Raw genomic sequence first — 16923 nt, forward strand, 5'->3', positions numbered from 1 at the left:
AAATTGAGATCCAGATCCGAATCCAGATTCGCGGGTCCAAAAATATGAGATCCAGATCCGTAAAAACGGATCTGGATCCACGGATCTGGACCGGGTCCAGGATCCATTGCCATCCCTACCCCTTCTTGTGGCTAAATTCAAGCATTGCTTCAAGATGGTGAATGTGCTGCAAAAGTAGCATTGAGTTCTTACTGTTGGAGTAAGCCCTGTAGTGGGGCATATTTGTAAGTCAAGCATTGCTTGTAGATGGTAAAAGTGCTGCAAAAGTAGCATTGAGTCCTTACTGTTGGAGTAAGCCCTTGTAGGAATATTAAACTTAATTAATACTCGATTTGCCCGATGATCGTTTCTTGAATTATCTTAATTCACCATACATCGATTAAACCTAGCATGCTACTATTAATTCAAATACTGCACCGAGGAGTTTAGAAATACCTGAAGAATTCCTAAGAATTCATCAATTCATCGCTGAACAGGTTAGCCAACTTCAACCCTTCGTTTGAAGCCTCGAACGTCCTCCAATCGTATTTTTCCCAGAAATACGACTTCTTCGTCTTCAAGAAAGCTTTCCGTGGAAGCCTATTTCATCTCAATCAGAGTTCTGTAGAAGGTGTTATGGTCATTCTTCGGAGACTGCCAGAACTTGATTTGCTGCAAAAATCTGACTCCAGCTTTGATCTTCTGGACTGTGTCCCGCACAATCCCCGACATCGGATGGACAACGATCTTTGAGTATTTCTCGGAGAAAACACCCACTCAACAGGCGCCGCTCAGCTCTCACAGAAAACCTAATTTTGTAATCTGAAATTACGTATTACGTCTGATCTATTCTGTTCTGAGAGCTGAACTGTATTTATAATTATAAATACAGGATATGGGCCAGAATTATGAGTTAGGTTATTTTTCTCCTAATAGGCTCAGGAGTCTTTGGGCCAGCCCAGTGATCAAATACAAGGAATAGAGATGGGCCTCAAATAAATTAATTCTTATGATCAGCCCAGATCATAATTAATTCATGAATATTAATTCATTTCACTAGAGAATCAATATTGACTTACCTCTTTATTGCCGATGATGAGTCGGGGCTTGTATTTAGACTTATCGAATCCCCATATTTAAGATATCCAACATCCATTAATTAATTAAAACTTCTGACAACTTATATTAATTAATTTCTTATTAATCCTTAAGTAGTACCACTCAACTTTATTATTGCATCTGAACTTCAGGGTTTAGTGCAATAAACATTTTGAGCTCCTTAAGAGGATGTTATCATCCTATACCGGATACGGTCACCTAATATAGATTACCAAATGTCATATATAAATTGCTATCATCCAAGATACAGAGTACTCAAGTTAATATATAACTCTCATCCATAGTAAGTCAAAGTGATACACAAATTTATATATACACCTGAAATCTTATTAGGATGTAGGTCTCATTAAGCCACTGAGATCTTGATTCTTCACTTAGGTCAGATAGAAGAATACATCTCATTGTGATCCTATCAATACGTTTACACGCACCAGTATAGATAAGTAGCCAAGACAAACTACTTCCATCTATACTGCAGCCTAAACCAACAACTCGTCCTAGAGTCGTCTCGGTTGTGATCAATTTTATATCTCATAAGGTTATTCCAATAATATGGTCTTATGTGATCTGCAACACACCATATAATCTACTTATATAGAGATAATTGGACATACATATGCAATTATGAACAATTTAGATAGGAGATTAGATAGTGAACTCAGGAATCTATACAAGCATAAAAGTTCTTGCTTTCAGTATACAAATCCAACAATCTCCTACTTAAACTAAAGTAAACTTTTAGTATACAATGTGTCTATTTACCAATCACCTAACACTTTCTTCTCCCACTTATACTTAAAATTTCCTAAGTAGGTGACATCAATCGCCTTCCCATATTTCAATGACCATTTGCGATAAGCCTTTTGTGAAAAGATTAGTAAATTTCTCCAATGTGCATTATTTCATTCTATGAGCACATAACCTTGATTTACGAATAATCGTATAACTTGGAACTTACTCCCAATGTGTTTGACCCCTTGTGGTTCATGGATTCCTTAGAGTTTGCAACTTCACTTGAGTTATCACGAAGGTGATGCTCTCACACAAACTAGAAATCACTCTTAGATCCTGGAGGTAGTGGTCAAACCAAATTATTTTTACCTCCCAAAGAAAACACATAGCTCGAGGTAATTTTTCTTTGTTCCGGTCAACCTGGAAATTCAAAATCGTACTCCAAAAGGAACTAAACTGTCTAACTGGTAAACTATCCTTATTCTCTAGTCATGGACTTGAGAAAATAATTTACCACAGTTCAATGTCCTTAACTAGGACTATACTGATATCTTACAATCATGCTAACTACATAGCAAATATCAGATCTCGTACATAGCAATCCATACATTAGGCTATCTATTGCGGAAACGTAGAATACTACCTTCATTTCCTCAACCTCAATAGGCATCTTAAGACATATGTCTTTAGATAAAGAGATGTCATAGCTCAAAGGTTGTATCCTTTCTTGAAACGAGCATTCACAGTATCAATGTAAGCCACTCGAGATAAGCCCAACATCTTTTTCTAGTGATCCCTTATAACCTTGATCACAAAGATGTATACTATACCTCCTTAGTCTTTCATTTGAAAATGTTCGGATAACCACTACTTTATGTCTGATGATAACTCCATATTGTCGTCAATTATGAGGGTACTATCTATATAAAATGCAAGGTAAAACATATCACCGATGACACAAGATGCTTCTCTTCCTCCCTCACGTAACCTTAAGGCTGCCGCACATAGATATCCCTACCTTCTCCAAGGTAACGGTTTTAGAAAAATATTTTTGACATCCATTTGCCAGACCTTGATGGTTTAAGTGAGTTGTTATGGGTAAAATGGTCTAAATTCCTGAGCATACAAACTGGCGAAAGAACATCATCATAATATATACCCTTATACTGGATATAACCTTTCGCCACCAGTCTAGCTTCAAATGCTACGACCTTTCTCATTCGAACTTGTCATTATCTTGTATACTCACTTGAAACCTATGGCTTTATAGCATTCTGGTAGCAAGATTTTTCTAGTATACAACCCATAGTATTAATGGATTGCTCCATGGAGGTGTGCCAGGAATCTACTTTCTCGTCTCCCACTAATTCCAAGTAGATATCTGGGTCGATTTTCTTATATTCACTATCAGAGACCGAATCTAAAGATTCTCCCGAGAACATAAATCGATCGGGTTGTCTCACAACCCTCCCACTACAATGGAGTTGTGGTGGCACGTATATGTCAACAGTTTGTGCAGTATCTTATGGTACAAACTCTTGCACACTTGGCTTGGGTTATGGAATCGTCTGTCTATTGTCTTCAATTTCTTGAAGCACAATATCTGACTTGGATGAATGATTATTCACATAGTCCACTTCTAAGAATCGTATGTCATTGCTAATAACCACCTTCTGATTCTTTAGGACTAATTGCAAAGATGCATAACTCATCATCGAACATATTTTTCAAAGAGTGACCTATTTCTTCTCTCCACCACACCATCGTATATAGGGATTACACGGTGTAGTAAATTGGGTTGGAATCCCACACACTGACAACGAATCAGAAAAGATCATTCCTAACATATTATTGGCCATTTATCCCCTTTGCCATGAATAGCCCGGTCTTCATCTTTTCCTCTATACAGGATTTGCAGGTTCCAAATGGTTCAACCTGGATTGAATCCAACGTACTATTTAGACATGAGCCTTTGGATCCTGTTAAGATAGATGTGACCTAATTTAGGGTACCAATATATGTGTAAGATCCCCATGAGAGATTAACCTTAACTTTTCTCTTTCTTTTGCTCGATGATGTACATACAATATAAAGGTATTATGTAGACAAGTTATAGTATAAAGAGAGATGTTCAAAATATCAGAATAGACAACTTTGTCATTTCCTATGATAGAGACACCAGTATCAAAAATGACATAATATCCATCTATTCAAAATTTTGGAACGTGATAAGGAACTCTCAAAAACTAAACTATGTCTTTAGAACATAAAGATAAGTCTCCAATTGCAACAACTGCGACTCTTGTCGCGTTGCCTATGAAGACAATCATCTCATCACTTTTCAGCTTCCTTGTCAACTTAAAAAGCCATGCAAGGTGCAATAATCATGATCGATTTCTCTCGTTATCCACTACTCACAACTGAGTAGAAAACGAGTTGACATGTCTCAGTTACTACAGCAAGTGAAGTACCTTAACCCTTTGCCTTGAGTATTGAAAGAAAAATTCTCGAATACTCAATGTTATCACACCATTACTCCCACTATTTTTCTTATCTTTCTTGCCCCTTGGACCCTTCTTTTTCCCGTCTTTCGACGAAGAAGATGGCCCTCCTTTGGCAATAACATATGCTTGCACATCTCTTTCCCATAACTTTCTTAGCCGTAACTAGAGCATTCAACAACTCGAAAAGAGTATTATCTTTCTTGCTCATAACAGCGTTGAGGCGGAAGTTCTTAATTAAAAGACTCGGGAAGATAGTTCAGGATAATATCGACTTTTGCCTCACCGTCGATACTCCCACTAAGCAAGTCAAGTCCATCAAGCAAGTTTGCCAAGTGCATGACATGCTCGTGCACTGAGCTATGCTCGCTCATAAAAATAATAAGATTACTTTCATCAGATTTAAACGAGCAGCTCGGTCCGACTCTCCGAACACTTTCTTGAGATTCAGCATGATGCTAAGAGCATCGTCCATACCCTGATGTTAGAGCTGCAAGATTTGTGACATTATTCTCATAATATAGTATATAACCACATTATTCGTCTTATGTCACCTTTTATGCAATTCCTTTTTCCCATCAGTTAACTCATCGTTCGGACATATAGAACGTGGAGTAGTAAGAAGCACGAAAAATTTATGCTTGTTCGTGATAAAGATAAACTCCAAATTGCGTTTTCATGTATATATGGACCGGTTAAAGACTTTGTGCAAGAATAATAAACAATAGGAGACATAGACATATACGAAAAAATTAACATAAAAGCACATAATTCGTAACAACAATATTGAAACCTTTTGATAAAATAATATTGATGAAACCTCCAACTACCCAAGGAATCTCATGTGTAAGCCACGTTAGGGTGGTCGTTTATACATGAACCCCTCAATCAGACTATCAACCTAGTCGTTTAATTTCAATCCATGTCAACTTAATCTTTTGACAAATGAAATTAATAGTTGGACTTTAACTAAACCATATCATATTTAAGAAGGGACTCCGTTGGGGAGTTGTACTTAATATGATATCTAAGCAATGACCACAATCTAACTTTAAAAATTAAATTCTCGAAATTGACATACTCACTAGGACCATGCCACATTCAATTTAATTTCTTAGTTATCTCGTTTAATACCATCTTCTAAAGTAATTGTGGAAAATTATACGAGTAAGCCACGTTAGGGTGGTCGTTTACCGTATAACTCCCACTACTTAAATAGATTAAATATTTATATAGAAGTCTCAACTTGACAAACTCGTGAGAAACAAAGGTGAAGTAAGCCACGTTAGGATGGACGTTTACTCATATTGTCAAACACTTTATCTTGAGAACGTTTGTGAAAATCTAAATAATTTTTAATCAACTATAAAATTATAAAACTACTTAATCTTTTTCTTTCAAAAGGATTGATCATGCAAGAGAAACTCACATAATCCTAAACATGCTTTTCTAGAACTCAACATATAAAACGTGCTCGCAGAAATTCTAAAACATGCTTAATAAATGCGATAAAACTTATCATGCTCGTCTAAGCGCAATTAATAAAGAAATATTAACAAATTGGATATGCTATAACTGCGATATCCAACGCAAAGACATACACTACATGCTCTTGCATAATTAAACATCCACGACATGCAAAGATAAAAAAATCTTCGCAGCCCATTCGTGGAATTCCTTTCTAATCTATTAAAAAATTAAAAAAGAAAAGAAAGGAAAACAAACAATAAAAAACTGGGCCAAAAAGACCCCACAACTCGAACCCAAAAGACTAGGCCCGCAAAGGGACTGCTCCAGCCGATTCTTCTTCGGGTAATTTTAAACATAGCCCCAAATTTTCTCACTATAGCCTCTTGTTTAATAAAATAATAAAAATAATTATGATTGTACTAATATACCCTCGTAGCCCATTTAAAAATTTATAATAAGTAATAAATTAATAAGTTTTTGAAATTCATTTTCAAAGCACTGCGTACAACCTCAAACTTTTTATAACCACAACTCATATATTTCTAAATAACTTATTATTATAGCCTCGACTAAAAATTTAAGAACATGAACAATTGAGAAGAATACATACTTTTTCTCCCGCTACAGGTAATGGTGCACTCGCTGGTGCTGCTCAGAATCGTCAATCACTACAATCGGATGGCGCGTGACACCAGGAAGCGCGTTGTCGATGTTCAATTTTGGGTTCTGGAGTTAGGTCTCATTAGAGTAGTTGATAAGGAGTTTGAATTGCACAGAAAATAGTATCTGATTTGGACTGGAAATACAATTTAGATGATGATTGCTTTGACATTTTCAAATTTTGACTCTGTGGAGGCGTGAAATGGAAAATGGCGCATAATTTGTGTTGTGTTCTAAAAATTGTTCGCGGGGTAGGATCTTTTAGGTTGCTAGAGGTAGTTAAATTTATTATATTTTGAGTGTTTTGATCTATTAATTTGTATTGAAGTAGAATCGATAGCGGATTATCAAAGAGATACCTAATAGTTATTGGATTAGTTGTCCTTGATTTAATATGCACTACTCATTGATGGCCAACCTGCTTGTTATATACTAATTTTCTGTACAAATACTGGTAACAGCTCTTGACAAGTTCTTGGACTCCATTTTAGCTCTATTGCCATGGTAACTCATTATTCAAATTTTATTGCTATATATCACTCAGATAAATTTTCTTCTAGTGTGTTTACTTGTTTAGTTGTTATTGACCCATAATTGTTTTGGGATTTTGATACATGTTCTTTGGTTTGTGACTTGCTTCATACAAGCATATTGCTTCATACCTGTTCTTCGTGCGTCTTCTGCAAAGTGAGTCTAGCGTTCTTTAAGTTTTGTTGGGGGCTATACTGATGAAATTATTAGGGTTATTTATCAGTATTTTAACATTAGATCAGTATGGAGTTATATGATTTATCTGTGAATTCACGTTATTAATAATGGAATTATTAGGGATATTTATCTGTATTTTTAATATTAGATCAGGATGAGGGCTATATGATTTGATCTGTAAAAAATTGTACGTAAATATGTTTTCAACTTAATTTTTATAATTTATAATTTATTACAAATTTTAAATGGGGGCTATAGGGATAAAATAGTATAATCATAATTATTTTTATTATTTTTTAAAATAAGTGGCTATATTGAGAAAATTGGGAGCTATGTTTAAAATTACCCTTCTTCTTCTAATCCGCAAGCCCAGATCCAAAACGGCCCATGAAATGCAGCCCAAAACCCTTCCAGACCCGGATCCAGACACCAGGATCCGCGAACCCAGCCACTCTGACCCGCGTCTTCCTCCTTTTAGCAGCTAGGGATCCGCGCCGCCAAGTGCGGCGCCGCCGTCTGCCATCCGTCGATCTGCCACGACGTCCACCCAGGCCCCCCTGCTCAGACGCACATCCGCCATCCCTCACGGCCCAGCCTCAGCATCGCCAACCTGAAGCAGGCCCGATGCCGATCGTGGTGAACTCACGAAACTGCTGAAGCCGCGACGCCCTTCTGCCAAAACTATTCGTTGCATAGCCGTCGAGCAGGCAGAGGTTGCCGGAGCAACCTCAGCCCTCAACGCCAACGAGGAGCATTGCGGCGGTAGCGCGAGGAAATGCCAGAGGGCTGCCACGGTTTCCAGAAGCACCTTCGCGCCGGGCGGCTGTATCCCACGAATCTTGAGTGCGCTAGGTACACCGGCGCCTGCCGGAGGCGCGGCGTTGCATGCTAAACTCGCATAGTTCCCCATGTTCTTCGTCCAGGCCTCATGTTCTTCGTTGTGCTTCGTTCTTCGATTACAGATTACATTCGAAAACAAAAACAGAAATCAAAATTTTAATCTAACCACGGATTTTATCGTGGTGGAAAAACAATTACAACGTCAAAACAACGTATCCCACGAATCAATAAGCCAAGAAGAACAAAGCAGATAAATAAATTAAAACACGCACATATTAATCGAGTGCGAATTATCCGACAGAGCCGAGAAAATAAATTCGAGCTCTGATACCAATTGTAGGAATATTAAACTTAATTAATACTCCATTTGTTCGATGATCGTTTCTTGGATTATCTTAATTCAGCATACATCGATTAAACCTAGCATGCTCCTATTAATTTAAATACTGCACCGAGGAGTTCAAAAATACCTGAAGAATTCTTAAGAATTCATCAATTCGTCGCTGAACAGGTCGTCAAACTTCAACCCTTCGTTTGAAGCCTCAAACGTCCTCGAATCGTATTTTTCCCAGAAATACGACTTCTTCGTCCTTCAGAAACCTTTCCGTGGCCGCCTATTTCACCTCAATCAGATTTCTGTAGAGGAATTTATGGTCGTTCTTCGAAGACTGCCAGAACTTGATTTGCTGCGAAAATCTAGCTCCAGCTCTGATCTTCTTGACTGTGTCCCGCTCAATCCCCGACGTCGGATGGACGACGATCTTTGAGGATTCCCTGGAGAAAACACCCACTCAACACGTGCCACTCATCTATCACAAAAAACCTAATTTTGTAATCTGAAATTACATATTACGTATGGTCTATCTCTGAGAGCTGAACTATATTTATAATTATAAATACAGGATATCGGCCAGACTTATGAGTTAGATTATTTTTCTCCTACTGGGCTCAGGAGTCTTTGGGCCAGCCCAGGGATCAAATACAAGAAATAAAGATGTGCCTCAAATGAATTAATTCTTATGATCAGCCCAAATCATAATTAATTCATAAATATTAATTCATTCCATTAGAAAATCAATATTGACTTACCTCTTTATTGCCGATGATGAGTCGGGGCTTGTATTTAGACTTATCGAACCCCCGTATTTAAGATATCCAACATCCATTAAGTAATTAAAGCTTCTGACAGCTTATATTAATTAATATCTTATTAATCCTTAAGTAGTACCACTCAACTTTATTATTGCACCTGAACTTAATCAACATGCAGGGTTTAGTGCAATAAACCTTTTGAGCTCCTTACGGGGATGTTATCATCCTATACCGGATACGGTCACCTAATACAGATTACCAAACGTCATATATAAATTGCTATCACCCAAGATACAGAGTACTCAAGTTAATATGTAACTCTCACCCATAGTAAGTCAAAGTGATACACAAATTTATATATACACCTGAAATCTTATTAGGATTTAGGTCTAATTAAGTCACCGAGATCTTAATTCTTCACTTAGGTTAGACAGAAGAATACATCTCACTGTGATCCTATTGACGAGTCCGTTTTTTGTGCTCTTTTCGTGTCTATTTTTAGGGTTAGATCGAGTCTTTTTGCATGTTTTTGTGTGTGCTTGTGCCTGGGAGGGCAAGTTTTGGGCACAGGAAGTGTGCATGAGGAATAAGGAGGAAATTGGCTCCATTCCGTGAAAGAGGCAAGTACCCGACTATAAGCAAGGACACAGACCATTATGTGCCCACATCGAGTACCGCGCGGAATAGGGTCGTGTTTGGGCAGGAGGCTCAGAAGAAGCCATATGAGCAGAAGCAAGGGAAAAGGCGAAGGAAAAAAGGTCAACAGAGAAGTTAAAGATGGGCACAGCTGGAATGAATAGGCACAGGCGGGAGAATCTACCCCTCGGGTCCAAAAAATGAATGAAATCCACTTACCTTCCACAGCTGAGATTCTTGCCATACCGGAGGCTCTGCAGATCCTAGGGCACACCATGGAAGAAAAGAACCAACCATGCAAACCCTAGCCCAGCCGCTGCCTGTTCTGGGCCAAGCCCTAGCCCAAAGCCTTCTCTATAAATATGGATACACCTGCCTAGAGGAAGAGTTCGGAAGTTAGGCAATCAAGCTTCTTGGAGAGCTCCGGCGGTGCACTGTTCCAGGCCGACCCCCTACGCGGCCACTTTTCTTCAATAGCTTTCCTAGTTCTTTGTTCATGTGTTGAGTGACTGTGAGGCAGATACACGACCACAGGCCACTTTACTTTTCTGTTTTATGTTTAGTTTGTCTATGCCCGGAGTTGGTGCCGGCAAGTGCTTTGTTTGATTTCCGCCTAGACTAGTTTCAATTCAAGTATGTTTTTCTTTACTTACTTTGCTTTTATTTTTACGTCTATGATAGCTAAGTTCTTTTGCCCGGTATGGGCTAGTTGAGGTTGATATGGGATAATTATAATTCGTGAGGTCAAAACCGGCACAGGAGTTGTGCAGTCACATTTCCGAAGCATTTGGCCTGATTCCAATACAACTTTGCCAAACCTGGAGCTTCAAGCGGACGGTGACGCTCTGGGCATAACCAAGTTACAAGAAACAAGTGGAACCATTAATGGAGAAATCTGGTTCCACATAGTGCGGCAATTGTGGGAAAGGTGATCGTATATCTTCGGACATGCTTATGGGTCATTTGGGTCCGTCAGCCACATGAAGGGCGCGGATGAGGATGATGTAGGCTGCGCACGTGACGAGTAAAAAAAGGGGCCCAGCCTATTGACTACTGTCCATAACCAAAGATGTGACCGCACAATAAAAATTCTTGAACCTATGACCGAAAGGATTATCCCATATCAAACCAAGACTATGCCCAGACCGGGTCCTTTTTATTACTGATCTTTCTCTTGTGTTTTATCTTTCAGCTTTTACATTCTGCCCATAGATAGATTTCAATTCTGTTTTGGCCACAGATTGGCGAGTGACAGCTTTGCCCAAAGACGGGCAACCAAATATAAAGCTTGCGACACGAGTACTGTGATACACCGATTCCCTGTGGGTTCATCCCTATTACTTGCCATTAATACTAACTTTAATTGCAGGGCATAGAAAAATATAAATATCATTTGGCCGAAGTCTTACGACGGGCTTCGGCGCCTATCAATACGTTTACACGCACCAGTATAGACAAGTAGCCAAGACAAACTACTTCCATCTATACTGCAGCCTATACCAACAACTTGTCCTAGAGTCGTCTCGGCTGTGATCAAGTTTATATCTCATAAGGTGATTCCAATTATATAGTCTTCTATGATCTACAACACACCATATAATCTAATATAGAGATAATTGGACATACATATGATTATGAACAATTTAGATAGGAGATTAGATAGTGAACTCACGAATTATTGTTTATAAGCATAAAAGTTATTGCTTTTAGTATACAAATCCAACAGCCCTGTAATGGGGCATATTTGGAAGGGAAGCTATATGCGCTTTATTACACAATCAAGGTGGAGATTGTTGGGGTGTTTGTGTAATTAGCTTATTCTTGTGGACTCAATATCAGATTCTATAAGCTTTTGAGGACCTACTGTGAAGAAGCTTCATCAGTTAGTTAAAGTGGTTAGTTGCTTGAGTAAAAAACAGAGATCTCAGCCGTTCATCAAGATCTGAAGATCAGATTCAGCTAATCAAGATTGTAGTTAGAGTTAGTTTGCTTATGTTACGAACTTGTAAGTAATAAAATTATTGAATATTGAAAATTATGATGCAAATATAAAATACAGTCCCTTTATAGGCTTGAGAAATTTCTAATTAAAACTATACAAAAAGATATTGTTTAGGCCCCGCACAGACACCATCGTCTTCACTAATCCACATAAGGCTCCAATGATCAGAAAAATAAAAATAAAAAAGGAGGGGGACTGAACTGAAAGAATTGAAATGTGGATTTAATTCGCCACATTTCAAAAGTCAAGTAAAAATTATAATTTTGAAATAGTTTGTAATTTTATTTGCCAAAATCCCTATTTATTATCCCAATATTAAATTTGTGGAGATGATAACGAATTTTCACTTAATTTTGATTCTATATATGAGTAAATTTTTATTTTAAATATATATTTTCTTTCGTACGGTTGTCAATTACTTTCAAATTAAAGTTGAGGTGGATGCTTAAAATGTTAATATTGCTAAAACGATTGATGTACTAAAAGAATAATCGAATGTATTTGAAGGTGTATTTTTTTTTTTAATTTATACTCCCTCCATCCCATAAAAAGTGTCCTAGTTTATTTCGGCACAAGAATGTAGGTGCATACGATTTATAGAGTAAGAAAAATAAAAAGTGGTGGAGCTCGATCCTTTTATTATGAATAAAATTAAAGTGGAGATTATTAAAGGTAAAAAGGTAAAAGGTGGTGGAGTCCACTTACTTTTTTTAGAATTATGACACTTGCTACGGGACACCTCAAAAAGAAAACTATGACACTTGTTATGGGACAGATGGAGTATATAAAATCAGAATTAAGAGAAAGTATACATATTTAGGAATACCCCTATTCATATCTAGAGAAGTAGGGTGTGTTTTCTTTGAGGTATAATGAAGGAATAAATTACATTTACCATCTTATACTCGTTTGCTTTGAAGTATTGAAAAGTTCATGCAAATTGTATAATTTTTTGGGCATCTCCTTATCTCTTGGGAAATGGATAATTTTATACCTACGAGAGGGCAATATACCAACTAATAATGAGTGGATAAATATATTATCCTATAAAATATAAAAAATGTGATCTCTATTTTAAATGATAAATTTATACATCATTATATTATTATCCCTCCATATAGTACATCATTATATTATCCCTCCAGGTAAAAACCAAACGGGTGATTCTATTCATAGTCCTCATTTTACTCTTTATAGCCCTCATTTTAAAATAATAATTAAAAATAATTTGAAATTTACTATTTGATCATATACTACATAGTCTTCAAATTAAATTAAATTTATGATAAATTAACCATTATATTTATATTAATTTTAAAAGAATAAACACGTATAACTCCTCTGCAAAAAATAATATAGCCCCAACTCAAAATTCTAATAATCCACTTTCAAAAAAAATCCTTGACATCATCCGCCACATGCTTCCGGTCCGATCGATACTTAGGCAGGCTCGGCTGAGCTTTTTTTTCCGTAGCTAAAGAAAGTGATTACCATAGCGATTTTCTGTTGGAGGAAAATGGTTGGTGGCTGGCTGGCTGCTGTGAAAAGGCAGAGTTATGTACACGATCTCTTGTTGGAAGCCTTCAAATTGATTTACTCTAAAAACAACTCTCCAATTTTCCCCAAAAAAGGTGGTTGTTAAATTGAAAAGAAAAATTGAGAGCTCATTTTTTAGATTGGCAGGAAGAGATCATATAGATCTGTAGGGTTGGTAAATCGGTGCCGGTTTTCCAGTTAAAATCGTAACCGAACCGAAAAAACCGGTTAATCGATAACTGGTTTTTTCCAGTTCGGTTCGGTTATCGATTATCGGTTAGTGTATATTCAGTAAACTGGAAAATCGGTTAACCAACCGGTTAACCGATTAACCGATTTAAATTTATTAAATTAATTAATTTGTATTTTATCATATTAAAATTTCAAAAATCCCACCACATTAGTAGTTAGTAGTTACGAGTAAATATAGGATTGTGATTATTGTGATTTGCTGATTGAAGCCCATGGATTATTCGAGTAAACTGACGTAAGATACAAAGTTTCATTGTTTTGCTAAGATGTTATATCAGAACAAAAGATGCACAGGAAGTTTCATAGATCTTCTAATTCATAAATTATGTATTAATCGGTTAACCGGAGTATAAACCGGTTAGAAAACTGTGCCTTATCCGGTTCCGGTTAACCGGTAAGATCTGAATTATTATTTTTTTTTTAGAAGAGAAGGATATATTATTGAGCACAAGAACATGGTACATGGAGATGACCCACCACAAAAGGAGGGGGCTCATTCCAAACATGATGTGTAGAAATATCCTTCGCGGCCTTAGCTAAACTATGAGCAATGTCATTTTGTTCCCGTCGGACATGCTTAATGGTGATATTCGGTGCAAGCACCAACTCCTCACAGCAAAGAGAGGCAATGACGCCCAACTCCAAAAGATTTCTCTCCCCCGAATTTATCGCATCACACGCACGCTTACTGTCGGTAAGATCTGAATTATTAGCGGTTACTTTTTTGCTCTTTCAATTTTCAATGTGCTTTTTATTCTTTCGAACATTGTAATTACGGAGATCTAATATTCAAAGGCATTGTTTTAGATTCACAAAATGGTAGATGTGATGCTTTCAATTGTCAAAGCCTTTATTCAAAGCCCGTCGAACCCCTTCAAATTGATTTCTTAAAACACAATTCTCTCATTTTTCACACGCAATTCTCTGGTTTTCTGAAATGAAGTCTACTGTAAACTTGAAAAGAAAAATCGAGAGCTCATGTTACATATTTAATTTAATTTGGGACTTTAAAATATAGGATAATATAATAAATTTTTAATTATTATTTTAAATATAATAAAGCTATGAAGAGTAAAATAGGAGCTATGAATAGAATCATTCCAAGCAAACACATCCTATTTATTTCTCCACGTGCATGTCTACGTTAGGCCCAATAAAGAAGTACAATACGTTAGGCCCAAACAAGTAGGCCCACGATTAGTGATGGAGGAGCTTCAATTATTTGTTTATTTTTTTAAAGAAAACCTCACAAGTCACAAATGACAAATTTTAACAGGAAAAGATATATAGATTGAAAAGAAGGCAAAATATAAATTCCATGTGGGTTTCGAAAATAAAGCGCATTCCATGTCGGTTTCGGTATAAAGTTTGTTCAGATTTATAAAAACCCTAGCTTCTTCCCAAATTGATTTTCAGCACGCCTATTCAAATCAAAAGCCAATCCTATCGCGTCTTCTTTCCTCAAAGCTAAGAAATCGACAAAGCTTCCCCACCCAAAGATAGTTCGTCGGAGACGAGAGGTTATCATTAACCCCTTTTGCAGAATGAATGGTTTTTTTTTGAAACGCAAGTATGATGATGGTGGCGATAAAAATTATTTATCTTTATTTTCTGGGCAAGATTGGTCTAGGTGTGAAAATCATGAAAGTATAGTGCTTCCATTCTCTAAAAAATCTCGTATCCATGGTAGTAGTTGCGGTGGATTATTTTATTTTGACAATTTTAAAGGTAGGATTATAATTTGCAATCCAACCACCAAAACTTTCAAATCTCTTGATCCGCCCAAAATGCCAAACCCTCCAAATATAACAATGTTCAGTTGTAGCGGATTGGGATACGATCATATATCGGATGACTATAAAGTTGTAAGACGATTTTATCATAGTTACGGCACATATCTTGATACTGTGTATAAAGCTGAGGTATTTTCACTTAAAAGGGGTTCATGGAAGGAGATTAATAGTCATGTTGATGGATCCATCCTTGATACGAGGGTATGCACCGATGGTATTTATATTAATGGAGTTTGTTATTGGTTAGCAGCTTCATGGAAAGTTGTATCATTTGATTTTACGGATGAAAGGTTCTCCTTTTTCAATTTACCAGTGTTCTCCTCTTTCAATTCACCAATGAAGAATCTTTACGATTACGTGAAGTTTAGATATGATCTTATCAAAGTTAATGATATGGTGGGTGTTTTTCGCTCTCAAAAACCTCCACCACTTGGTCCCGGGTGTTTTGGATTTTCTACCACTTTTGAACTTTTCGTAAGAAAAGAAGGCTCATGGGTTCCTTGGTGCAATGTTCACCTTTGTGATATTGTGAGGCCGCTTCTATTAAATGAAGATCGATTTTTATTTCTTGAGAAACAACTAAGTGAGCGTCTCAGTCAATTAGTCGTTTATGATTTGAAAGCAGAGAAGTTAGAGGAGCTAGATATATATGATTATCGAGAAGTGATGACGATCATACCATATGTTGAAGACAGATTTCTACTGCGATATTCAAAACCAATGGGGGATAGGTATGATTCTCCTTTCTAGGTTATTTCTCTTGATGATTATTAATTCCGATTGTTAACTGTTGAAATGAGTTTACTGTGGAATGGTAAAATTTGTTGAATAATATATGTGCTTAATCATAGTTTGAATTTCTTGAATGACTTTGGTAACAAAAGCTTTGTCTTGATCACTTATGTCAAATTTATCATTACAGATCCTATAGTAAGGATGAGGAGGAGGAGGAGAACAGGGACAAGTTGTGGGAGTGGGAGAAGAAGAGGTGGATGAGGTTGAAGAAGAAGAGGATGAAGAAGATAAAGAGAAGGACAAGGACTATGATGAAGATTCGTCCCAAGTGCAAGTGGTGGATAATGTTGAACCACTATCTAAAGAGAAAGATTAGGGAGGACGATCGATGAAACATTGTCTAGTTTATAGTTTATATTTAAGCAGTCAATTTAGTCTCCTTTTGACATTTTCTTCTTCTATTTCCATTTTGTGTTGTCGACTTCCTTTAGAATTGAGCTTGTGATAATTGCAGAATTGAGCTTGTGCTATTGCTGTATGTCTTAAGGAATAAAGTTTTTCTATTATTGACTATATTTGTTGACCTCGAGGCGCAGAATCTGCAATTAGTGATCAGAGTTGCTCTCCGAATGATGTCATGTGACACCCAGTGGAAGTGGTTAGATATTGTCCTTTTTCTCTTCATCGGATACAACACAAACACATGATTACTAATCCCAAAATTTCGAAAATTTGGGTTCCTACATCTACTCAAATTCTTTAATATTTAACTAGTGTGTAACCCATCGAATTTCATAATTTATATAGAAAAATGAAAGAAATTATTTCATACTCCCTCCGTCCACGAAAAACATGTCACTTTGCTTTC

At 36.8% G+C, this 16923-nt stretch overlaps 1 protein-coding gene and 1 long non-coding RNA gene across 2 annotated transcripts; one reads left to right on the top strand and one right to left on the bottom strand.

Annotated features, from left to right (window-relative positions):
- Window positions 1-7442: 7442 nt before the first annotated feature.
- Window positions 7443-8835, bottom strand: LOC131012800 (uncharacterized). The gene is made up of 2 exons (XR_009097452.1): window positions 8480-8835; window positions 7443-8119 (listed from the first exon to the last, which is right to left on the bottom strand). It is a non-coding gene; the product is annotated as an uncharacterized LOC131012800 (long non-coding RNA).
- Window positions 8836-14835: 6000 nt separating this feature from the next.
- LOC131012801 (uncharacterized) lies at window positions 14836-16629 on the top strand. The gene is made up of 2 exons (XM_057940803.1): window positions 14836-16051; window positions 16243-16629. Exons 1-2 carry the CDS (start codon window positions 15072-15074, stop codon window positions 16445-16447), a joined length of 1185 nt encoding a protein of 394 aa, XP_057796786.1. The 5' UTR covers window positions 14836-15071; the 3' UTR covers window positions 16448-16629.
- The last annotated feature ends 294 nt before the right edge of the window (window positions 16630-16923 follow it).

The sequence above is a fragment of the Salvia miltiorrhiza genome, chromosome 2, assembly GCF_028751815.1.
Source record: "Salvia miltiorrhiza cultivar Shanhuang (shh) chromosome 2, IMPLAD_Smil_shh, whole genome shotgun sequence".
In the NCBI taxonomy this organism is placed as follows: domain Eukaryota; kingdom Viridiplantae; phylum Streptophyta; class Magnoliopsida; order Lamiales; family Lamiaceae; genus Salvia; species Salvia miltiorrhiza.

Bases quoted from the DNA above. Each gene is read 5' to 3' on its own strand.
- LOC131012801 (XM_057940803.1), top strand. From the start codon at position 15,072: ATGAATGGTTTTTTTTTGAAACGCAAGTATGATGATGGTGGCGATAAA. The intron at 16,052-16,242 runs GTATGATTCTCC...TTATCATTACAG, and splicing joins TCAAAACCAATGGGGGATAG to ATCCTATAGTAAGGATGAGG.